Genomic DNA, 26562 nt, shown 5'->3' on the forward strand with positions numbered 1-26562 from the left:
CGAGTAAACAACTGCATCAGCACACTAACAGATACAACAAGTTCCTGGTAGCTAGAGGTATTTTCGAAGCAGACACCCAGAGAGTGCTGGGCAGCAAAGTATCATTGCTGGCCCCAGCCATTAGCTTCAGGGAGAGGATGTGTTATGTTTACCACAGATTGATGGGACTAATTTACAGAATCATCGGTAAATGCTATGTATCTCCTCAGTCTCTCACATAGCCTTTTGTAGACAGAAAGATAAATCTGAAGCTCAAAGCAAGCTCATTTAATTTTCTCCTGACAGCTAGTAATAACAGAAGCATCTTATAAAGGTTATGTTTCAATGAAAAAATCTATTACTGGGCGTACAAAACACACTTGCATTAATTACATTTTCTTTGCACTGCATTTAACAAAAGGTCAAGAAGTTACCCCCCAAAAAAGGAACAAATAAAGAGAATTCTACCTATCTGAAATTTTATTTTTCTAATTTTCTAGGAATTCAATCACACACTCTGTCCTTTAATTAGTTACTACATTTAATTAAATCTGATGTTCTGAAGATGACTAGCCAGAAATATGATCAGATATATAACAAGGATCAATTATTCTCCAGCAGATGATGTTTCTATATTTCTAAAGTTGCCTGTGTCTAGAACATACCTTGCCTGTCATGCTGGAATATTGGAAAAGAACAAGACACAGGGACAGAGTTTTTTCATATTTTGTCTTCACAATAGGTATCAGGTGAAATGATTTATAATAGCAAAAGTCAACACCTTTTATTTTCAGTGTTTCTGGGCAGTAGCAGGACATGAGTGTGAGGTAACACTTTTTAAGGAAATTATGGTGCTCAAAAGTTGTAAATAGTGAAGGTTATCTTAAAGAGAAAAGAAATGTTCCTGAACTGAGAAAATCTCTAGCAGGATATAGAGCTAAGGGTATTGTTGCCTGTTTGAAGTCAGATACAAATAATTCTATTCTAAACTTAGTTAACTACCAATTGTGTGATCTTGGACAAACAAAAAAAAACATTAGGAAAATGAAATAAAATACTCTGAGGGTCACACTTTCACAACTTTAATGCTTCAAAATGAAAATAATAAATCTCTCCTAAGGTTTCCGTGGTGCTTAAATGCACACAGTAGGCTGTCAAACAATAGGAATGTCCTTCACCCTGCCTCTTTCCTATTTCTTTTTCTTTTTTTTTTTTTTTTGAGACAGAGTCTTGCTCAGTGCCCAGGCTGGAGTGCAGTGGTGCGATCTCAGCTCACTGCAACCTTTGCCTCCCAGGTTCAAGCAATTCTCCTGCCTCAGCCTCCTGAGTAGCTGGGACTACAGGCGTGAGCCACCACTTCTGGCTAATTTTTGTATTTTTGGTAGAGAGGGGGTTTCACTATGTTAGTCAGGCTGATATCGAACTCTTGACCTCAGGTGATCCGCCCGCCTCAGCCTCCCAAAGTGCTGGGATTACAAGACATGAGCCACTGCACCCGATCCCACTTTCCTAATTCTATCACTCTAATCCACTGGTTCATAACTTTGAATCAAATCCTATGTCTTTATCATCAACAGTCTAAAGAAGAGTTGTAAAAGATTTGTAGGAAGATTTAAACACTCTAACCTCCTGAAGAAACATGTGCATGGGGAAGGCCAGTGTAGCAGAAGGATTGGAAGGCATGCTTCCAAACCCAGGTATGTTCCTAGTATTTGCAGCAAGCAGTGATCTCTCATTCAGCAAAGACAAGCTGCAGATGTACCAGGTGATGACCCAGAGCTACTTACTTACCAACTCCTCTCTCATTCTGTGCTGCTTATTTGGACCCTAGGAAATGAAGAGAGTTGGAGAAAACAAAAGGTAAGAGATATACTACAACTTCACATAACTAAAACCACTATGTATGCACATGTCATTGCATGTTAAAACCTTGTTCTTCACTGTGTGGCCTTCAAATCAGCTTCAGCACCAGTGTCACCTGAAGCTTGGCAGAATTTCAGAATTCCAGACCCAATTCCTAATGAATGATGATTTTCATTTCAACAGAAAAGTCTGGTTTAAAATGTGAAATTATGGTCTTTTGTTCATTCTTAAACTTTAAGCTAGAGTATAAGCTCCAAGAGGGAAGATATCTTCACCTTATTGGAAACTGATATGTTCCTAATGACTAGAACACATACCTGGTACATACTGAAGGCTCACTATATAACTGTTGAATGAATGACTGAATGGGACTGATGAAATCCATGACTGTTGCAATAAAATCCTGGCTTCTTTGGATGCCATTATGGGACATGACTATTGTAATCAGCAGGAGCACTAAAGTGTATTCTATTAAATGCAGAAAATATTTATTGAGCAAATTCCAAGAATTATGACACTATAATAAATCAAACAGGTGTTGATAGGTTAAATTTGACTTCAATGATGCAAAGCTTTTTTTTTTTTTTCAGATAATGCTAATTGATGGTATAAAAAAAAAAGTCACATGAACTGCTTTAAAATTTTACCTCTTTAGGCCAGGCACAGTGACTGACACCTGTAATCCCAGCACTCTGGGAGGCTGAGGCAGGCCAATCGCCCGAGGTCAGGAGTTCGAGACCAGCCTGGCCAACATGGTGAAACCCTGTCTCTACTAAAACTACAAAATTAGCCAGGCATGGTGGCGCACGCCTGTAATCCCAGCTACTCAGGAGGCTGAGGCAGGAGAATCACTTAGAACCCGGGAGGTGGAGTGAGCTGAGATGGCACCACTGCACTCCAGCCTGGGCGACAGAAAAAAAAAAAAAAATAGATAACCTCTTTAAATAACTTTTTTAAGGTGTAAATTACATACCACAAAATTCACCCAATATAAAAGTGAAATTCAATGATATTTTCAGTAAATTTACTAAGGTCTGCAACTCTCACCACAATCCAGTTTTAGAACATTCTCATCACCCCAGTGAGATTCCTCACATCCATTTACAGTTAATCCTTATTCCCACTCTCAACCTCAGACAACTTCTTTCTGGGGAAAAAAACAAAACAAAACAACACTTTGAGGATTTCTCAATCAGGTACATGATTGATACAGTACATGCAATTCTTCTTGGGCATTTAGTAAAGAAGTCCAGCAAGGATCTCTATCTGCCAACACCTGGCCAATTCATTTTCAGTTACTGTGTACCTGAAAATCATTTTGAAATCAATTTTTCTTTAAAAATTTCTCTATCCTGATGGGCGTGGTGGCTCATGACTATAATCCCAGCACTTTAGGAGACTGAGGCGGACGAATCACCTAAGGTCAGGAGTTCAAGACCAGCCTGACTAAAATGGTAAAACCCTGTCTCTACTAAAAATAGAAAATTAGCCAGGCGTGGTTGCACGCGCCTGTAGTCCCAGTTACTCAGGAGGCTGACGCAGGAGGATCACTTGAACCCAGGAGGCAGAGGCTGTAGTGAGCCAAGATGGCGCCACTGCGCTCCAGCCTGGGCAACAGAGCAAGACCCCACCTCAAAAAAAAAAAAAAAAAACAAGAAAGATATTAGTATATGAGGATAAGTATACCAGCATATTTACTGCTTAATTTGTTATAGGGGCAGAAACAGGACACATGCCTGAATCCTCGGGTTACAATATATCAATACTACGGACTGTGATGCAGCTATCAAGAAGAATGTGTTAGAGTTACAAGAAGTGACCTGGAGAGAGATCCATATTATGATGCTAAGAGACAAATGCAATGTCACGAGAAAGATGCATAATATGATCCCATTTTCTGTAAGGAAAATCATATATGTGTATATATTTGTATGTTTCTACAACCATAAAGAACGTGCAGAAGGACAGACACCAAGCTCTTCACACTTACTATTTTAAGCGGGAGAGTGATGGAGGCTCAGGAGGTGAGGAAAATACTTCGTGTATTGTTGTGAGCAAATAATGCTTTGTTGTTTGAAAAGAAAGACCCCATAAATCATATCTTCAAAAACTGTAATTACATTTTCCATTAACTCAGGTTAACTTTCTCATCCCTTCTTTTTCGCCATAAATCTAAATTCACACAATCTGTCCCAAGGTGTGGGCTAAAATATGATGTGGATTCTTGAGACCTCTGGGTTATAATTTTAGAGTTTTCAAAATTGGATTTCAAATTTATTGTCACTAGTATAAGAGGGTGAAGACTTTGGCAGCATGATTTTATCATGTAGCAGGAGCACCATCATTGTTAGCAGGAAGCCTCGCCTTTAATGGCTTTCGAAGTTCTTCTAACTGAATGGGACAGTGGAGATACAGTAAATGCTTACACTCCCAGTGCTGATCATAGGGAGCTTAAGAGCACTTGTCTCAATACTCTTGGTAGCCTAATCAAATCATACAGAAAGCATATCAGTTAAGCAACAAACAAAAATTTTTTTACTGGAGGTAGCATTTTCAGTATCACCAAATGAAATGCTGACTATATGCATATGGAAAATACATATTTGTGTGATAATCCGCCTATACAAATGCTTAACAGCGACATATTAAGGAAAATGTTTGATTAAATTATACAAATTATATCAGAAAGCTAAGGTACTGTATTTTTATTTCTTCCATAGGTAAGGTTTTTTCACCTTTATAATGTTATTCTTGTCAATTTCATCATTTTTAACAGTAAATCTTTTAATTTAAAGTATTATATCCAGGAAGCTACATAAATGATAGTGTACAATCCAGTTAATTGTTATAAATTGAAGAACTCATGTAACCACCGTAGATCAAGAAATAGCACATTTCATTATTACTCCTAAAAGAAATTCAATCTTTAATTCCAGGAATCAAAGTATAAATTACCAAATACATTTGGTACATTTAGGGAGTTACTCCATCCACTGGGGTTTAGACTGGACTGTCTGGGTAAAAATCTAAATATAAGTGAGTGAGCAAATTTAAATATGACTCTACAGAGTCTAGGGATAAAACATCCTTTGGAAAAGGCTCCATCAACACGGCTTGGCATTTTTTCCCATTGTGTCACAGAAGCAATTGTCAGGACCAATGACTTGTCCATCTTTGAATCACAGAGCTAAAGCCAAACCCTTGACTCATCTCTAGGTTCATTTTTACCCTTGTTTCCTTTGTCACCAAGGTGTAGTGTAATGAAATGCATATGACCTGGCAAACTGAACAATGAGCCTCACTGTTCAAAGAAGGTAAAACAGACGATTAATTTGTCAGCACAAAGTGAAGATTCAGAAGGCTGAAATATCAATCTCTTTTTCAGTCTATTATTCTTTCTTTGAATAAAAGGTTGCTTATAATTCACATTAGGTTAGAAATGCAGAAGTTCAAAAGCGAGCAAACGTTGTGCTATGTACTCCCTACACCTCACATGAAATATGTGCCCAAAGAAGAAGAGGTCTGTGGAAAGGACTGATTAAAGCCCAATGTTTCCACCTGAAGTAGACCTTCTTTTGGTCTTGCACATATCAGATACATAGCTATTTGCTGACTTGATCAGAACTGATATAAGGTAATCAAGATCAATTTCATGAAAGCAGAGATCTCAGGAATATGGACCATGAAGTGATTGCTGCTTACAGTACACGGCACTTTCAGCTGGGCTCAAGCTTCCAAAAGCCCAGGATAGCTCTTTGATTCTTCTGGGGATCTGTTTTTCCCAACCAAATAGAGCTACTGTGAAGAACTCAGCTTGCTGTGTATGAAGAAACCAAAATAACTTGGGTCCTTTGTTTCTGAGTTCCATGCCCACTTTGTCAGAAGCCCCAGAGGGTTGCTTTCAGACACTCCTAATAACAAGAAAGCTAGGCAATCCAGCATCTCTGTCCAGAAACTGAGTAAAATTCAAAAAGTGGCATTTTTACAGTATGCTTTCAGGGAAGGAAGCTAGGTGAGGGGCTTTAGATCAATTCTGTTATTTCCTGTTTCAGGGGCAAATCTTGCAACTTGGTGGGACAAATGCTACCTATGTTAAAATATTTTATTTAGAATTGTACAGCATTTCATGTTCCAAGTGAATAACTTTACTGCATTCACACACAACCAGGAAGTCAGTAATTCAGTATTAGCTTTCGTCTCTGCCTAAATCCAAAAATCTGGCACATAAGGTAATTTGAAAACAATTATTAAGGGTGGTTTACAGAGCTGGTACACACATATAACCACCAAATATCTGGCACAGATCCTTCTACTTTAGCTCAGAGATTTCCTAAAGAGGAGAGTAAACAAGACCCTCTCTGTTTCACTGATGCTAGTAAAGGGATTAAAATAGTCATAAACAAGATTTTTTAATGGTGGAAAAACTCAAAAGCAATGTAATCTTACAGTCCTTATAAGAAGATGAATCATGGTGATTCTTTTTTGACAGAAAACTCTTGGTAATTCATGGAACAGGAAGTCCAAAGTGCAATTTCTTTCCTAGACAATCTGGGCAAACAAATGCATTATTTGTAGAAGAAATTTGTATTTTTATCAACCTAAAACTTTGCCATAGGCATCTTCTTTAAAAATACAGAAATAAGAGACAATGAGTGTTACCTTGCCCCTGAATGAGGCCCAGGATGCTGCTAAACCATCCTGCAATGCACAGGACAGCCCTCACAACAAAGGACTATCTGGCTGAAAATATTAGTAATGTAGAGGTTGAGAAGCCCTGTCCTATAGCATGGAGTTGCAGGATTACTCAGGGGAGCAGAAACTGAGATCAAGTTGATCATACACACAAACCTCTCACTCAACCAATTCAGTTTCTTCTAAACTTCGGAGAACAATTTACCAAGTAAATATCCTCGTGTGAAGCTGGCAATTGAAGAGAGAAGGATGAGAAGACTAGTCTTCCCAAAGTTAAACAGTGAATTCAAAGCAGATTCAGAGGCACAACACTGACTGTATTTGTCCTGCTATATGACTTTAGTCTTCTGTGGGGAAATAAAAAAAAAGGATGGGGAAGAAGAAAGGGAAGGGAGGGAGGGAGAAAGGGATGGAATGGAGAAAGGGGGGGAGAGAGGGAGAGAAGGAAGGAAGGAAGGAAGGAGGGAGGGAGGGAGGGAGGGAAGGAAGGAGGGAAGGAGGGAAGGGGGGAAGGGGGGAAGGGGGGAAGGGGGGAAGGGGGGAAGGAGGGAAAAGGAGGGGAGAGGAGAGAGCCTTATGGTTTCCATCACCATCAAAGAATAGAGCAATGGCAAGATAGCCATGTCACCCACCCCTCTCAAAGTGGAGAACATCTGGAGCTCATTCCAGATCTCCTGTCCACATGAAGACACTACACACTTTCTGGCTATGTCACATCAGAAGGAGCTTGAGGCTGAATTCTATTTTATGTTTTAATGGTATCACTGGCACAAAGCAGCCCTTACTGGGTTGAGGGAAAAGTAACCCAGCCTTAAAAGAAAAAGTCATTATCTGATCCCTATGCAGTCATCCCCTACACCTAAAAATGGTATTTTTCAGAAATAAGAAAATTCTAAATAAGCCATTGGGGGAAACTAATAACAGGTTTGTGAGAAGAAGAGAGAAAGGGAAATGAAAAGAGATCTATTGCACAACAAAGACACAGACACAACTGACATGCAAGGGCTCTGTTGGCACATGACTGCCAGGATGCAAAGCTGGGTCTAAGCACAACAAAATAACTCATGGTACACACGGTAGCATGACAGGCCTATCTGATTGGCACACCGTAACTGCTCTATTTCATGTATTTACACTTAAGCCTTTAATAATAGTTCTTTGACAAGCACTGTCATGTATTTAACTGATGATTGGCTCCAGCAATTAAATCCTACTACACTTGAGAATGCTGGACTATTCTGCTGCTTCCCAGAGTTAGAAAGAAAGGAGCTGACTCACATCTCACCCATCTCACTCCAGGTCAACAATGGCACTAGAGGCAGTGCTGGGGATACTGAGGATATTGCTGTTTTGAGTGGCATGTGTTTGCTATGGAGAAAACAGTGAGTAACAGGCAAGATCCTGCTATTTGTGGTCCAAGATGGGGCTTTTGTTTAGAAAGGTGTTTTGGGACACTTATTGCTCACATAACACACTAGTGTGTTAGCATTTCATATCTCTACTAGATTTTATGTCTAGATCAGAATGCCATATAAGGGTATGTTTTCCTATGGAAGAGTAAAAGTCTATGTTGTTTACAAAAAACTTCTGCTTTGATGAGTACTGCTTGATTTGGGGAAGATGAAACTGATATAGGTCTTTTTTTCCCCCCCTCCAGTAAGGCTTAAAGATGGTTCTTCTCTTTTTAGGATGACATCTGTGCATATGACAAGTCATCCCAGTTCTTTATTCCTCTACCTAATGTAACTTCAGACTTCCCTCATTCTATACTCTGATTATTGGTTACCTCTGGATCCTATAAATGGGAAGGGAGAGTATGATCACTGCTCGGTTTTGGAGGGCATGTTAGCCTTTTCCAGCTGCAAAGGCCCTGTGTTACAAATAATGGGGTCCTGAAGGGGAGCCTCCCAAAGGAAGCCTGAGCTCCTCCTTTAGTATTCGGGCTGGCAAGTTTCCACCCTATTTCTGGTTTCTTGACTGTAGTTTCAAAAGTCTTTTTTTTTTTTTTTTGGTTTGGTTTCTGATAGATTATCATAGGGTCACATTTCAGATAAACCATCTTTAAGCACTTTTCTCCTTATAAAATACCACTATGAAGTGTAGTGGGCACAAAAGCTTTAGGATTTGAGGTTATAGTGCTATTTGAAAACCCTTTCTACCTATGTGTTTAGTTTATATATTTACTTTCCTGGTATTAGTAAGTATATATGTTTTAATTTATTCCTCAAATTGTTTTAAAAATGATTTAAGAGACTTCACTTACAGAAAAGCATATGTTGATCCTTGCATTGTAATACTTCTCCTCAAAACACATGTTAGAATGAGTCACGGTAGTTCTAGTGAATCCCTCTTTTGACACTGATTACAAGAGTTAAGCAAACTGCAGAGTTTGAGGGCATATTCCTCCACATTTCTGACACCACCTGTAAGTCTGTGGTGGGAGGTGTCCTCAAAATACCTTCAGGTGTAATAATTCATGAGAAGGATCCACAGAACACACTGAAGTTATCATATTCATGGTTATGGTTTATCACAGAGAAAAGATACATATTAAAATCAACCAAAGAAAGAGATGTGTAGGACAAGTCTGGGGTTCCAAATGCAAATGCTGCCATTGTTCTCAGAGTGTATTATCCTCCTGGGATCAACATGTGACAATATACACGGAGTACTGCCATCCAGGGAAGGTCACCTGAGCTTTCGTGTCTAGAGTTTCTACTAGGGCTCCATTGCATCATTGTTCAGTTGTTCATGTGGCAGATCTCAGTCTCCAAGTTGACTGATATTGTGTGTCCCAAAGCCTCCACTCTAAATTACCTGGTTGGTCTTCCTGGCATGGCCTGTCCCACCTTAACACTGTTGGGTGTGGCTGGTCCAACCTAATATCTGGTGTGGCCAGCTCCCAAATTAAACAAAGACACTCCTATCAGATATAATATGAATTACCTCCCAGAAGTTGAGGGCAAGGAGAACTCTCTTTGGGCAAGGTCAAGTTCTTTATTACACAAAAAATTTACCTGTTATTACTAATTGTGCTAATCCTAGCCTATTCCTAACTATGATACTTTACTATAAAAATCATTTTCACACAAAATTGTTGGGAAATTTTTAAATGAGAAGCAAATTAAATCTAAGAATAAATATCTCTAATAACATAAAATTAAGACTATCAAAACCAGAAGGCAACATCCAAATAGTAGTTAAAAATAAAATGAGAGCTTGAAAAATATACACCATTTCAAACCACAAAAGTAAGAAGGGAAACCATTAAAATTTTCAACATTTTATTTTTGTAAAACTTTTACATGTTTACTAAATGTTGCTGCTGAAAGCTAACCAAATTTTTTATTGTAATCTGAAGCCTCACAGATCTATGTTAGATTTCTTAAAAGAAAATTCTTATAAAAATCAAACATTTATGAGCTCAGATCACTTATGATTCCTGTAAGTGCAAAAAATAAATGGACATATGGTACAAATTCTCACTCATTTCTACTTTATTTTGCAACTGAGATGTGTAAAGCTCTTCAAGACCTTCCCTACCATACATGAAAACAGAGGAAAGAGTTCTGGATTTACACCTTTTTTTTCCCTTTCCCAACACGAAATTTTATGAATTACATACAGTGACAGGTCAAGAACTGAGTTTGAATAAATTAATGAATGGTTTCTACTGCAATCAACAAATTCAGTGAATACAAAGAGACTATGGTTTAGTTTTTACCTTTTTCCTTCTTTTCTAATTAAATTCTAGATACAGAACCTCCCTCAAATGCAGTTAACAGTGGGGTTGTGCTTCTGATCAACAGAAGCTGCTGGATTACCTTGTCCACACACATAAAAAAGTAGTAAGTTCCATAAAGAATCTCTGTCCCTATTTGAAATCTCTATTGTTTAGTGCTTTTAATGCAATCGAGGCACTGACTGGGAGCAGAAAACTATCCTATTGACAGACATATGGGGCCTCTGTTATTTTCTAAAAGTCAATCAGCACCATTTGTGCCCGCAGAAAAACCAATCGCTCCCTAATGCAGAGGACAGAGAGTACATGGGGAATTTACAGTGAAACTATTACAAGTTTAAAAGAACAGCATTCATGTTTTTTTCCACCTAGGAAGTGTTAAAGACTATGAATTGCAGCTGAGGGAGAATTAAAGTCCCTATTTACACATTTCACTGTGCCTGCAAAGCTGCAAAGCTGCAAAAGAAATGAACTCAGTTGCAAAAGTATGCAGTTCGCTCAGGCAATTTCATTGTCTTAGTGTACGAGAAGATGTCCTTTGATGTCATTAGCTAGGAAAAGGTGAATATTCAGGAATCAAAAAGCACCAGAAATGTTAACATTAGAAAGAAAAAGAAAGGTGATAGGACTAGAAACGTGATAAGGCACATGGAGATGTGTGGGATTTGGAGGAAGAGGCATGCGGAGAAGGGAGAGAAGCCTCCTAAATCAGGGATTTGCAGCTGGGATGGGAAAAGATTAGAATTTTCTGGGGTTGCAGTGTAGTTTGTAAAAGGACATTAAACAATATAATCTTATATTGTGAAATACAGAAAAATACCTTTCAGTTTTGTAACACAAACCTTAGTTGAGTCTAGCCCTATGAAATCTTCTTGGCTGATGGAGATAAGCCCATTCTAAACTAGCAGCCAAGAAGATTCTCAACAGGAGAGGGAGTGGGCAGTTGGAAGAGTAATGTACAAAACAAGTACACCCCCAGGGGGGCACAGGAATAGGCAAAGGACTGAGATTTGGTTTGTGCTTATCGGAAGAGGGCATAGTGTTTTAAAAGATTGAATAACACTGTCCAAAGTCATCCTAAAAGTATTACTAACACCTTCAGAACCCTGTTTAGTAAGGGCCATTACTGCTGTATCTGTCAAAGTAACCTTGGGCCATTTGACTTTTTGGAATACAACCTCTGGCACTTTTCTGGAACCTAGCTGACCTCTGGATAGGGTGATTTATTGTGTTTCTGCATTTGCATAGCATCATTTTTTTTTTTTTTGAGAAGCACAAAGTACCTTATAGGTGCTAACTTTTAAATAAAATAAAATGTCTAAAATAGGCTAGAAACCAGTAACATGCCTCAAGGTTTTACTTGCATTCTTTCAAATAAACATATTTGGCTCTTTTTTATGTCACTGGTTTTTGTCCATCTTGACAAGTCTCACAGATTCATTAGGGGGAAAAAATATCAAGCTATCATCATATAAAGACCCCACAGAAAACATCAAGAAATTCAAAACCTCTCTCTGCTTCCACAGCCCTCATTAAAAAATTGCACCTGTCAATAAAACACAGATAAATTAGGTGACTGTAAGTGAAAACTGCTAAGGTAAATCAGTAATTAAAAAAAACTAAACCCCACGTAGGTGAAACACCATAAATCTGTCACTGTCTCATCAGATCAGGAGCCAATCAGGTCCTGGCGGGCCATATGTGTATTTATAAATATATCTGCTAATGTAAAGGTCGCACTGCTCACTGCTCAGGGAAATCAGGCACATTTGGAACCATCCCTAGAAGATTTTGGTTTCTTTAAAAAAATATTTTGACAATTTGTGACAAATGCAATCCTGCCCCCATATGTTTTGTACTATTTAAAGGAAAATGACACCCAGTTGCCTACACATCAACACGTGATTTTTTTTTTCCTTTTAATAATGAAGTTAGAAGATGAGAGAGGAGGCTGGTTATCTTCCATACATTGTTAAAAGATGTAAATATCTTTCCAAACTTCATATTTCCACACTTGTCCAAGAGGACAGAGCTTCCAAAATCTGTGTTACTGCTCATGACATAGGAAATCACAGAAATTTTTCTTCCAAATTGGAGGCTGAAGTGGAAAAATAACTGGAATGACAAGAAAGTGATGGCAGATTCTTGCCGCCAAATGCGTCTTCTGCCCCACTGCCTTTTTTTTTTCTGCTCAGTAACTCCTTCCCCTTTCTAAATATGGGGAGGAAAAGGACTCTGTTGAAACGCTCCCCTCTGACACCTTCTGAAGAAACCTCTAATTGATTAATTTAGAACATCTGGATGAATGCAGAACCTCTCAATCAGGACCGAGAGTAACATCATCATGAGGCTGAAAGAGCCAGAAGTGAAGAATAAGCTTCAAACATGACACACCCATTTACTTGCATCTCACCCCATTCCTTAGTGCCAACACAGTGACAAGGTTTCTCTGTGGCATGTGAGACAGAAATCCTCCCCCGCAAAAAAAAAAAAAAAAAAAAAAAAAAAATCCCACAATTGGATGACATCTTTGGTGGAAAAAAAAAGCTTCTGACAAGACAGAAAGGTATGAAAATATTTTGAGAGAACTTGTTTAATCGCCTAGCAATGCCTTCCATTCAATTTAGCCCTTGAATCAGAATAATCATGACAGATGGCTCCTGCTAGTTAAAAAAAAAATTAGCTAAAATTTCAGATAACGCAGCCTTCTGTCATGTTCTCCTACTCTGAGGTTTATGCAGTTTGTTTAGCAGGCTCTGAACTGCATACTGCTAGTTGATGACCAGTTTTCATTTAGGAGCTGGAGAATTCACACCACTTGATACCGTATGCTCAGAACTCCAAGTGGGGAGAAATATTATCAGTGCAGATGACAAAAGACCTTGCGAGGCCACCCTTCCTCCACCCAGATATTAGATCCACATTTTATACACCAAGCAATGTTTAAAATGTAAGGACCGAGAGGAAAGCTCTTGGCTCTATCAGCCTTGCCATCTCTTTGTAGTAGAACAAACTCATATCTGATGCTATAATTACAACCCTAATGGACACACTTAATTTATTTTGGAGAACTGAGGTTGATATCCACTAGTGCTATTATTAAAAAGACTAATGAGAGCTGTTCGGTAAGAAAAGAAAAGATTTATTGAATTCCTTTTGGCACCCGGCACAGCTTAGCAATTTTGAGAGCCCATCAAAACAGCAGATATATACCCTGCTCAGATGTGCTGTATGGGATGTGAGCTGGGTTTCAGATTTTCAATAACAAATCTGTCACTCCGATTTTAATTAGACGGCTTAAAGCAGCCACATCAATAATGGCAGAATGACGGCTTAGTTCAAAGATCATAGAGATGTTACTTTACTTTAATAGTTCTTTTATACAAGTACATATTTCAGAAGTTTGCAAGGCATTCATCCTGACTACCCCTTTCACCAAAGAGGAGAAAAAAATATTCTTAATTGAATTGAACCAGGAACACTAGCAGTCATCACCGTTTCTACAGCAGGCTGTTGCATCCAGCTGGTGAGGAGGTCTAATTTCACACCACGCAGCAATGAAATGCTGCTAACTTTTATTTGTGAGTGTGAAACGGTAATATTTCATGACAACGAAAGGCCAGTTGACACCGCTGGGTGCACCCTCCACTGCTCCAAACCTGAGAGACAAATGGGAGGTCTTGGTTGAGTACTGACAAACAAACGGATCTTTCTCATTAAAAGCTCCCAGAGAATGAAGGGAGGACTCAATTTGGGATGAAGGGTGAAGCCCCCTAGAGAAGTTCCCATTTAACTGTGAACAGTCCTCTGCTCAGATAGTACAGGAAAGTGGATGGTAATCTCAGAGTGAAAAACTGGCCGAAGTCCAACCTTCTTTTTTTTTTTTTAAACTGGGTGGGGATAATGAAGAGTTGTCATTTTACTCCTTTCTATTGACTCTTGTTACATGAATCAAAACACTGGCTGAATAAATATTACATAAATAAACACTATTAGTATAGAGAAACTATTACTATATTGGTATACATCTTCCACACTTTGATGGGAATATATATGTACACTTTTCTTTAAAAAATAAAACCATTCTATACATACTGTAAAGATTTCTGCTTAATATTTCTGCTTAATAATATAGTTATTATTTTCCATGTCAATAAATATATATCAACGTCATCATTTTAACAATTATATACTATTCCATTGTACAAATAATCCATACATTATTTAATCAATCCCCTCTTGCTGAACATTTAGATGATCTCAAATTATTTTGCAATGGCATGTGTATATGTGTATATATATAAACACTAATATAGAGTACATGAACATGTACTCTCTATATGTGAATATGTATTATACACACACATTATATAATTTGATTATTATATTAGAATAAATTATCTAAGGATAAATTATTAGAGCTGGCACTCCCAGGTCGAAGTATCTGCATTTTTATAGAAGATTTCATATGCGGTCAGCCCTCTATATCCTTGAGTTCCACATGTGCACAAAATCAACCAACCTCAGAATAAAAATATCTTTTAAAAATACAACAATAAAAATAATACAAATAAAAAATATAGTAGAACAACTATTTACATTACATTAGGTATTATAAATAATCTAGAGATTATATAATCCATACAGGATGTGTGTGGTTGTATGCAAATCCTATACCATTTTATATCACACATTTGAGCACCCATGGATTTTGGTATCCTCATGGGGTCCTGGATCCAATTTTGCATGGATACTGAGGGAAAACCATATATTATATCACTATTTTAATGGGCACAGAATGTGTTTTTTAGAAGCATCTTCTCCTGGATCAGATCCTGACAAAACACTCTAAACCTGTTACTATCACTTTCACAGCATCATTCAAATCCACAATTCTATCTCCACTTCCTCTGCAATGCTATTCATCACTCCCCAGAATAATCTGAACATTCTCTGGACCCAGTCCCTGCAAGTCTCCCTCACTGTTCTGGTCAACCTTCAATAGTGTAGCCAAAGTTGTATTGACTCCTCATAGACATGACTAACATCCTTCATGTTGTCTTAACACTGACTTCTGCAATATCTAAATAGCACATGCTTCAAGTGAAGACCATAGCCCATGTGCCAATGCCATTTCATTGCTCTGCAACAGCTCTGCCTTGTTTCAGGCTATGTGACTTTGGAACAGTGACATCCTCTATGTACCTCAGTTTCTTAACTGTTTTGAGTATTTCCTTCAGGAAGCCTTCTTGGACCTCTTATGTCTAGGTTAGGGCCTTTCTCTGTGTCCCCATGACACATCATACTTCACCCAGCACAACACTTACCACACAGTTTTATGGATGCCTGGTACCTGTTTTCCCCATCACTAGACTAACACAGTAGGATTCACAGGCATCAATCTTGGTCACTATTTATGTGCCATTCACTGAAAAAGATAATCATTGAGTGCCTACTTTAAAAAGATAATTATTAAGTTCCAGATGGTATCTCTGGAGGAACTAGGGATACAACAGAGAACACAACAGATAAAGTCCCCACTCTCATGTGGCATATATTCCACTGGGGAGGAGCAGACTGACAGCAGAATAGGTCAATGTAAGGAATGGCAGATAATGGTAACTACCAGGGAGGCAGGCAAAAGAGAGGGTGGGGTAGACTTGCTGTTTAGAAGTGTGGGGTCAGAGGTCTCCCCCAAAAGATGACCTCAGGAGAAAGACCTGTTGGTGTCTAGAGTTGGGAGAGACCAGTTTCCTTTGAGCAGCTGACTTCTTCCTGTTGGTTTTAGAAACACAAGCCCTATATCATATTTTGTTTAATATAAGAGGTCTGCTGCTTAAAAAGAAAAAAAAAAAAAATCCAAACGTAGCCTCTAGCGTAAATGGCTTTGTGCTAGGCACTATATAGTGTGACTTTAAAGCTGGCATAATTCCCCAAACAATGAAAGCTTCTGGTGAGAAGCACGTAAGTATTGACAGAACTGATACACTGAGAGGAGGCCCAAGTTCACACTAGACGTAAGTGGCAGAGCTGGGATTAAACTCCTTGTCTGCTACCTCCAGAGTCCACATCTCTCTCCTCTACCCTGAAATGTAAGCCAGTCAGACCAGCAGGCTGCCAAGTCATTTTAATTCAAATTTGATGGAGCTGCCACAGCATTGATATTGCTTTGTTCGAGTTTGCTTCCCAGATGACCTTGCTGTGTGTTTAGACACCTTTGACAGTCCATATTGAACATACCTAAAATGGTCTTCACTGTAAGAGTTCATTGATTGTGCCTCTGTATGTTCAGAGTGGTAATGTTTTTTAATCAGAAGGCATTTTATTTGGAATTTCATTTCAAAAAATGCAGGTAGTTCTAAACAGTAAATACAAGGTAAAGGTTTTTTAAGAATGTGCCTAGAAAGTATTGCTCTTGGCCCAATTTCTACATCAGATCACTGTCCAGTTCTGCCTTCTGCTTCTCACCAACTTTTTTCTTCTTCTTCTTTTCTGCTTGCTTCCCTACTTCCAGCTGCCAGCAAGTCAGATAATTAAATGCCAAAGCAGTGACACTTGGCATTTCAATGAGCGCTCTGTATTTACTACACGGTCTCTCTCGACAGCCCTCCTGCTCAGCATGCGTGCAAGCTCTACGCTGCTCTGTTGAACTGAAGCACTCCTTTGTTGCAGGGCTGGACAAACTGAAGAAAGATGAACTCAGGCAGCAGCCCTGACCTGAGAGGAGGGAGTCAGCAGATTCCCTAACTTCTCTCCTCACCACCTCTTGGAAAACAGACACCTCACCAAAGATATATGGATGGCAAATGAGCATATGAAAAGATGCTCCATGTCATATGGTATCAAAAAATGCAAATTAAAACAACAATAAGACACTGCTACACACACCTATTAGAATGACCAAAATCCAGAACACTGACAACACCAAATGCAAGTGAAGCTGTAGAACAACAAAAGCTCACTTTCTCATTTCAATTAAACAAGCATTTGTCAAAACCTTAGCCCTCTGTGCTCAGCCCTCTACTGGGACATTTTAAAAATGAATTTTGTATGAAAGGGGATAGGACTTTAAGTCTTTTCACTTCAACCAGGTACTGCCAGAATATTGCACTACACATGAATTAGAAAGTGAGTTCACCTTGATAAGCTTACCCAATTTGATACAAAAGCTATTTGTCAGACAGAAGTAGACACTGGATGCAAAATTCTGACTCTAGCTTCCAAGGCTGTAATTTAGACCTTGGAAGAACTGTCTAATTCAAAATGTGCCTCTTCACCATAAGGATGATTTGTTCAGGCTGCAGCTTAGCCATCACCTCCTCCTGGAAGTCCTCCCTGACCCCAATGAGTCCAGGTTAAGTGCCCTCCTTGGTGGCTCTGATGCAGCCAGTCCTAGACCACAAACGTAGAGGAGAGTAACCCTGTCTTACTCACTGAGACTGTCCCATGCCAAACACAGTACCTGAAACATATCAGGGGTGTGATACATAGTTCCAATTAAACTGCTTTGCAGTGAGATGATAAAGCCTTTTCAAATTCCTTTAAGCCACATTGAGCTACATACGGTCTTAAAATCAATATGATTATTAAATTCATAGGTAATATTTTATTAATTCATCCACTCAAATAACACATATTTACTGAGTACCTAGTGTTTTTCCAGGCATTGTCCAAAAGGACCCCCTATTCAAATATTCTCTTTCTTCCTCCCGTAAGAGTTTTTACTTTCTCCAATCATAAAAGCAACCCATGGGCTACATGCAAGAAATTGGGTTATGAGTGCTTTGGGGTAAATTTCCAATCAATGACCATATCATGGCTAGTCTGAGGCAGGAACCATCACACCACAGAGCTGCCAATGCCTCACAGAGTATATAGCATCTAGTAGACATTCAATCAGTATTTGTGAAAATGTGAATAAGCAAGCAACTCAGTTTCACTCTTCTGCCCATGCTAAGGCACTACTGCATTTTACAGAGAAAAAAAAAAGGAAAGAAAAGAGTACTAACCATGAAAATAATTTACTATGGGAATTTTATTTGGAGTGAAATCAATAACTAACATGCAAGGAGGCTGCATGTTCTTGAGTGGGATGCTACCTCCTCCGTATGCCTCTTCGCTTCCCATTAATATACAAATTGCTTCCATCCAAGATGGTCACAGGGACTGGATTTACTTTTTGATCTAAAATGCACACACATACACACACAATCCAAAATATATAAAACAACATTTTTCAAAACACTAGACACTGGTCAATGAAAGAAAGTGATTCCCAAAAGAAAAATAATAATTTTTAAAAAATGAAATGAGACCCACTATTCCCATGGCTTACTTTCTGAGAAAGTTTCTATGCAGCAGCACAAGGAAGAAGGAGCCAGGCAGAATGCAGCACATCCCCTAAGCTGAGGAAGAAGAGCAAGGGGATGTGTCAAGGAAACTAGAGCTCGCAGGACAGAAGAACAAAACTGAGATCACCCCAGAGAGAGAAGATTTACAGAGGATCCCCCTCAAGTATTCAGCAGAGAACTGGTAGGTATGTGCATGTGAGTAAAATGAGTGTGAAGAACAAACTAAGCAATTGGAGGGAAAAATGCTGGACACTCAGACAGGGTCCCTGTTACTCCTACCAGCCAGACTGGAAACACTTAATTCACAGGGATTGACTAGAGTTCACAGGACAGTCTTGCCTCAGAAGGAGGGAATAATTAGCCTTAGAATGATTACTGCCCCAGAGCTGCCTAACAAATCATAAAAACAAGACGTTGAAAGGATCAAACTAGTTTCACATAACTTACCTCAGGCCAGAGCAAAGTCCAGGAGTATTTATAGGAAGGTCCCTAACAATATCAAGTACTCAACAAGATAAAATTCACATTGTCTGGCATTCAGTCAAAAGCTACCAAGCAACAGACACCTCACCAAAGATATACAGATGGCAAATAAGCATATGAAAAGATGCTCCATGTCATATGATTTCAAAAGAATGCAAATTAAAACAACAATAAGACACCGCTACACATACTTATTAGAATGACCAAAACACCAGAACACTGACAGCACCAAATGCGGGTGAAGTTGTAGAACAACGGAAACTCATTTTCTGCTGATGGGAAGGCAAAGTGGTACAATCACTTTGGAAGGCAATTTAACAGTTTCTAATAAAACTAAACATACTTACCAACTTTCAAACACACTCATACTACAAAACTAAACATACAATCCAGTAATCGTGCTCCTTGGTTTTTACCCAAAGGAGTTGAAAATATATGTCCACACAAAAACCTGCACAGGGATGTTTATTACAGTTTTATTCATAACTGCCCAAACTTGGAAGCAACCAAGATGTCTTTCAGTAGGTAAATGGATAAATTGTGGTATATTGAGGAGATGAAATATTATTTGATGCTAAAAAGAAATAAACTATCAGGCCATGAAAGGGCACAGAGGAACCTCAGATGCATAGTGCTAACTTAAAAAGTCATTTTGAAAAGGCTTCTTGGCCAGGCACGGTGGTTCACACCTGTAATCCCAGCACTTTGGAAAACCGAGGCAGGTGGATCATGAGGTCAGGAAATCGAGACCATCCTGGCTAACACAGTGAAACCCTGTCTCTACCAAAAATACAAAAAATTAGCTGGGTGTGGTGGCGGGCGCCTGCAATCCCAGCTACTCGGGAGGCTGAGGAAGGAGAATGGCATGAATCTGGGAAGCAGAGCTTGCAGTGAGCCAAGATCATGCCACTGCACTCTGGCCTGGGCAACAGAGCAAGACTCCATCTCAAAAAAGAAAGAAAGAAAAGGCTTCTTTTATTCATAACTGTCCAAGCTTGGAGGCAACCAGGATGTCTTTCAGTGGGTAAATGGATAAATTGTGGTATATCTAGGCAATGAAATATTATTTGATGCTAAAAAGGAATAAACTATCAAGCCATGAAAAGGCTGGAGGAACCTCAACCTCAGATGCATAGTGCTAATAATTCCAACTATATAGCATTCTGGAAAAGGCAAAACTATGGAGATGGTGACAATATCAGTGGTTGCCAGGGTTTCGGGGGAGGGAGAGATAAACAAATGGAGCACAGAGGAGTTTTAGGCAGTAAATGACTCTGTATGGTACTATAATGATGGATACATGTCATTATATATTTGTCTAAACTCACAGAATGTTCACCATCAAGAGTGAACTCTAACATATGCTGTGGACTATTCTGGGCAATTACGATGTGTCAGTGTATGTTCATCAATTGTGACAAGTGTACCTCTCTGATGGGGGATGGTGATAATAAAGGAGGCTCCGCATGCGTGGAAGCAGGGAGACATGGGAAATCTCTGTACCTTCCTCTCAATTTTGCTGTGAACCTAAAACTGCTCTAAAAATCTAAAATCTTTTTTTTTTTTTTTTTTGGAGACGGAGTCTCGCTCAGTCGTGGCGCGATCTCAGCTCACTGCAAGCTCCTCCTCCCGGGTTCGCATCATTCTCCTGTCTCAGCATCCCAAGTAGCTGGGACTACAGGCGCCCACCACTACGTCCGGCAAATTTGTTTGTATTTTTAGTAGAGATGAGGTTTCACCATGTTAGCCAGGATGGTCCCGATCTCCTGACCTCGTGATCCGCCCGTCTTGGCCTCCCAAAGTGCTGGGATTACAGGCGTGAGCCACCTCGCCCAGCCAAAAAATTAAAATCTTTAAAAATAATTTTAAAATCTCAGAAACGAACAGGCATGGAATGCAGCAGGAAAAAATGACCCCCAATGTGAAGAACCAAGCCAGCTTTGATGGATGTGATAACTGACACAGATGTTACAGTTAGCAGACAATGCCATTAAATTACTTGTTATAACTGTATTCCTTATATATTCAAACAGTTAATGATAGACATAGCAGATATATTTCAAAAAATCAAACTTGTCGAGATGAAAATCGCAATGTCTGATAGGAAAATTACACTGGAAGACATTATCAGCAGAGCTGACACTGAAGAAGCAAAGATTAGTCACACTTAAGACAAAGCATTAGGAAATATTAAAGATGAAACATAAAGAGAAGAGAGAAATTTTAAAGAGAATTGTGTTTTAAAAAGAAACACAAAGAGAAAAGAGAATTTTATGATCAGAGCATCTGCGAGCCAGCCTGGTTATGTGTGGCTTCAAAGCTTGTGTTCTTCCTACCCTGGCATGCTACTTCAGCTCCATGGTGGTTAATCCACGCCTTCACTGCCACCATCTGACTGCCTCGTTGAGGTGGCTACTTTGGGTGATGTTTACTGTGGAGCCCTAAACAGGGAAGGGAGTGTGTGTGTGTGTGTGTGTGTGTGTGTGTGTGTGAAAGAGAGAGAGAGAGAGAGAGAAAGAAGTCTATATTCACGATATAAATATCGGATCTGGGCTGAAATAGATGACTAGATGTGGGGTTGTGTCCTGAGTACAAAACTCAGTCCCCAGCATGTTGGCTGTGGTTAAAGTGATCAGGCATTAGGAAAAATTATAGGGGAGCAAGGAGCTGCTCTTATACAAAAAATCCTTGTAAAAACCAGTAAGTTCTGAATTTACTCTTGACAGATTAGTATGACCCAAAGCATCTGAAAAACCAGCATCTAATTAAAGATAAAAATAAAATTTCTACTATGGCCCACTATCACAATGCATATAATTCTTTCTCCAAGAATAATGAAAATAGCTTACATTAATATGGCAATTAGCTCAAGTTTTATTTTTTCTAAGGAAAATAGGCTTTGCTTCCTATCTCCTTCCAAGACCATGTGGTGGCGTCTTGGGGCCCTGGGTCTGGATGCAGCAACAGTTCCAGTTGCTGGCACCAGACTTCTGGCATGGACTCAATCACTATTGATTCATTCAATTTTTCAGTCAAGAGATGGCATCAAATCACCAAGTCAAAATTTCCATGACTGGAAGAGACAGCAACAGACCATCAGTCCATTTATCATTTTTAGCTGCCCACCATTCGTTCTGCCTTACTAATTTACTACAATTTTTTTTGGGAGAATTAGCTCTTCTCCAGTAAGTACGGTATGAGTACAAGGATAAATCCAGGAGCTGGTCACTCTCTATAGCAACCAAAGAGACAAGTTCGGCCAGGGGTTGGACATAATATCTATTAAAAGTTGGGCCACTGTAGGATGGATAATTTCCCCTGGGCACTGCATTTTGAATAAGTAATTCAACTGTTAATGAATTGGTTGGAGGTTGCTCATCATAGGGAAGGTGTGCTGAACACCTTCACAGACCCATTCACAAACTCTGAAAACTGCCTTGGGTTCCACTCAATCCCATGCACGGTCCTCAAGACCCCCATTGATCCTGTCACCCTGCCACCCTTTAGTCACTTCACCTTTGAACTAGGGTTAATAATAGTTCCTACCTCAGAAGGACATTATGAAGGAGAGTTAATACCTGGAAAATGCTCGGGGCAGTGCTTGGCAAATGGCAAACAATAAATGTTGAAGACAATATATAATAATGAGTGTAATACTATTATTATTACCATTATTATGTTCTATCATTTCACATCTATTAAATGAGAGAAATGTATGTACCATATGAATACATTCGTGATCAAATGCTATACTGTATGTCAAAGGGATCATTACAATATAGTGCTATACAAATTTAGGTGGTATTGATCATAAGTTTGAAAACTCTAGCTTAGAAAGCCTGATTCTTATACTCCATAGATGGCATTCAGAAAATCCATAGACCATCTGAAATAGCATGCAAAGCTGTGTGAATGTAGGTGTGTGCATGATTCCAGAGTCTGTCTTGGATTCACAAAGTCATCCATCCCCTGCAAAAGATGCAGATGCACGCCACTGCTCTAGATCTTGCAGGGAAAGATGTCAAGTTGTTTTCAACCTTATCTAGTGCTCTTCTAAGATTCTGGGACAGCACTTAAAATGGAAATAGCCCCCAGGGCAGCTGCAGCTCACAGCAATTCCTTGAGCTTGCCCACATCTGAAGAACCTTTGGGATCACAAGGCCAACCTGGTAGCCAGCCTAGTGAGCTGGTGGCTCAACCAAAGGCTTACTGTACAAGAAGGAAACAATCTGCTTACAGGCTGCACCATCAGCCATGAAGGAGAGGGGACCACACAGGTTTGTCCTCTCTGTCTGTTCAACTGGAAGTGATGACTTAAGGTTGTCTTTGAAAACAAAAAACAGAAAAGTCTGCATTTCCAGTATACTGAAGGTTCCAAGAGTATGTGTGGCTTGATTAAAGCCCCACTGGCACATAAGGATAACTGCACAGTTAGAATAATGTGAGACGGGAGAGGGGTGAGAAAATGATGGAAAAGAAAGCCTTGCTTACATCAGCACAGGGTTCAACATGAGAACAATTTAGGACTTAACAAAAAGATATTTCCTTTGTACATAGTATTATGGGATCTGAGGCTAGAGGTCCAGAACTTGGCTACTCTCAAGCATTCTTCCATCCTGTGTACTTCTGTTTCTTCATCTGTCAACCAAGGTATCAGTGAAGAAGGCTTATGTTCCTTCAGCTCTACCATTCTGCAGATTACTGGAAAAAATGACAATTTTATACATTAAAGGCCAAACATTCTACTCAAAGTCAGTTACACTTGCCAGGCCCAAATTATCACAAATCTAAAGCAATGTAATTCAAGTTAATGAGTTTTTACAGCATGAAAATCTTCAGCATTGGCCTGTACCCTGCCCACAGTTCTAATGATTGAGCAGAATGTTGTTAGCCCTTGCCAAGGGACACTAAAGTAGAAGTTAAAAAAAATGACAGAGAAAATGAAAATGGATATCATGTGATGGACTTTAGATGATCATTAAATACAGAATAGAAAAAATGAGAAAATTAAATTTTCACTTGTAAATAAAACGGAGCTATTTCATTATGAAAATAATGCTTGCAAATTTTAAAGTAATTTATTATGAAACTCATTTTTCTTCTTAATTAAAAATGCAAACAACGTCACATATAACTTTAAAAGGCCAAGTGGATGGACAATGTGAGAGAAAAAAGAGAACAGATCCTCTTTTTGAGTAATGTCTGGTAATGCAACTTATGTCCCCTGAAGTTGGGACATGTCTGCACTCTTGTCTGCGCACTCCAGTACTTCACACCTCATGCTAAGCCTTGAAACTGCCTAAGACCTGAGCCACATATGAAGTCCAAATGTTTTTTTCCAAGTCCTCCCTGTAGAAATCTCCCCTTTTGAGAAGGTCTGGGAACCAATCTTTGGCTCTATGTCCAACCCATTGATTGCATCTGCTGTTCTCTACTTAAAACTCATACAAAACCTTCTGGTCATTCTGCAGCACACACACCCACAACTACACTCCCAATTTGGATGAACTCTAAATGCATAAATAGTAAACCATGATAAAAGTTTCATTATAAAGAGCTCCCTTGACTAAATCAATCAGTAAAATATTTTAAGCTTCTACTGTTGCTATGACAGAGTGAATTAGTTAGAGGCCACAAGGCATACAAAATACGCACATAAAACACAGTCTCTACCTTTAAGGAGTTTATAATCCAACAGCGAAGGTAAGACAGAAGTAAATCATGGACTGTGCCAATCACCCATGAAGGGCAGAGGGGCTGAGAAGAGAGACTGGTTCTTAGTGAAGTAATACCTATGTGAATGAAGTATCACCTATGTGAAGTATCTAGGAGCAGAAAGAGTTCAGATTTGGTGACTAACTGATGATACACAAGGAGGAAGAGGAGACAGAGGAGGAGTCAGGACTTTCATGTTTTCTAGTTTTAGTAACTAAGAAAAGGGTGTTGGTCATTATGAAGGCAAGGAGAAAAAGGAGAAGGACAGTAATATGGTTTGGCTGTGTCCCCACCCAAATCTCACTTTGAATTGTAGCTCCCATAATTCCCACATGTTGTGAGAAGGAGCTGTTGGGAGACAACTGAATCATGGGGACAGCTTTCCCCATACTGTTCTCATGGTAGTGAATAAGTCTCATGAGATCTGATGGTTTTATATGGGGAAACCCCTTTCGCTTGGCTGTCATTCTCTCTCTTGCCTGCTGCCATGTAAGACGTGCCTTTCACCTTCCACCATGATTGTGAAACCTCCTCAGCCACATGGAATTGTGAGTTCATTAAACCTCTTTTTCTTTATAGATTACCAAGTCTCAAGTATGCCTTTATCAGCAGTGTGAAAACAGACTAATACAGAGAGAGACGCGATGATGACACAGAAGGTTCTGTCTGAGACTTTCTCTTTTTTATATTCCTGTGGAGAAACAAAGAAATGTTTCCACTGGGCAGTGGGTATAAGGACAAAGAGGTTGAGCTCTAGGTTCTGACACCCAATCTTGAAGCAAATACTCTAAGAAAGGTATTTTGTAGATGAGAACATTGAGGTCTAAAAGGCTAAATAATTTACCTAAGAGAAGATAATTTACCTAAGAGAAGATCTGAGATAACTTACCTAAGCTGCATAACCAAGGCTACATAAGCAAGGCTGGATTTTGTTGATATTTTCTTCATAGTCTTCATTTTTATATTCTGATTGAGGTGTCATTATGTGAATAATATCACTCTCCCGCAGCACAATATATCTCAACTCTTTTTTTATGTGAACATTTCTGGGTAAATTATCTAGCCTCTTAAGACCTCAATGTTCTCATCTACAAAATGGAGAGCACATGAATACTTATAGGGTCATTTTGTGGTAAGGATTCAATTAGATAATACCAGTAGGGTGCTTATGCTTAGCACAGTGCCAGTTGCCTAATAAACCTTAAACAACTTCTCCCATTGGCAGTCTTGGAACTCAAAAGAAAAATCTCCAGATCCCAGGTACCCAGGTCTAAAAGGGCATGAAAGTCATAGCTGGTTAAATCTCTCACAATAATTCTCCCTATCTGGCCTCCTGCAATGGACATGCCATGTCTTCCTAGAGTATTTGTTTCCTCTTCTGAAGAAGGTTCTGACCAAGACCTCTCCTAAGCAGTTCTTCCCTCTGTTCCCGCCTCCATTCTCCACTACCACAAAGGCCTTAGGTTTTTAGCACCTCCTACATTATCCTCATCATAACTCTTACTGTAAGTTTTTTTCACTTGCCACCACACTTTTCTGAAAAACTAATGGGATTCTATCATTTGGCTGTTGAAAAAGGCTGCATGCATCTTCATTGCTTCCAGGAGAAAGTCTTGAGGCCAGCATAGGAAGGTGTCAAATACCAACACTCAACCTCTTCTTGTCATGATCTTACCTGTAGGCACCCCTAGCTATAAGATGTTTCCTATATATGTTGTACCCATGTGCTTTAGTACA

At 39.2% G+C, this 26562-nt stretch overlaps 1 protein-coding gene across 5 annotated transcripts in view; it reads right to left on the reverse strand.

Moving 5' to 3' along the window:
* The window catches only part of GLIS3 (GLIS family zinc finger 3), a 499006-nt gene that overhangs the window by 139723 nt on the left and 332721 nt on the right, over positions 1–26562 (reverse strand). For 3 of the 5 annotated variants that reach the window (XM_033237227.1, XM_033237231.1, XM_033237229.1), the window contains one exon: positions 1771–1806. The exons of the other annotated variants lie outside the window; for them this stretch is intronic. In XM_033237227.1, coding sequence (XP_033093118.1) covers positions 1771–1806 — 36 coding nt within the window. The remainder of the gene's footprint in view (positions 1–1770; positions 1807–26562) is intronic. 5 annotated transcript variants of the gene reach the window in all.

The sequence above is a fragment of the Trachypithecus francoisi genome, unplaced genomic scaffold (genome assembly GCF_009764315.1).
Source record: "Trachypithecus francoisi isolate TF-2019V2 unplaced genomic scaffold, Tfra_2.0 Lachesis_group16, whole genome shotgun sequence".
Classification (NCBI taxonomy): Eukaryota; Metazoa; Chordata; class Mammalia; order Primates; family Cercopithecidae; genus Trachypithecus; species Trachypithecus francoisi.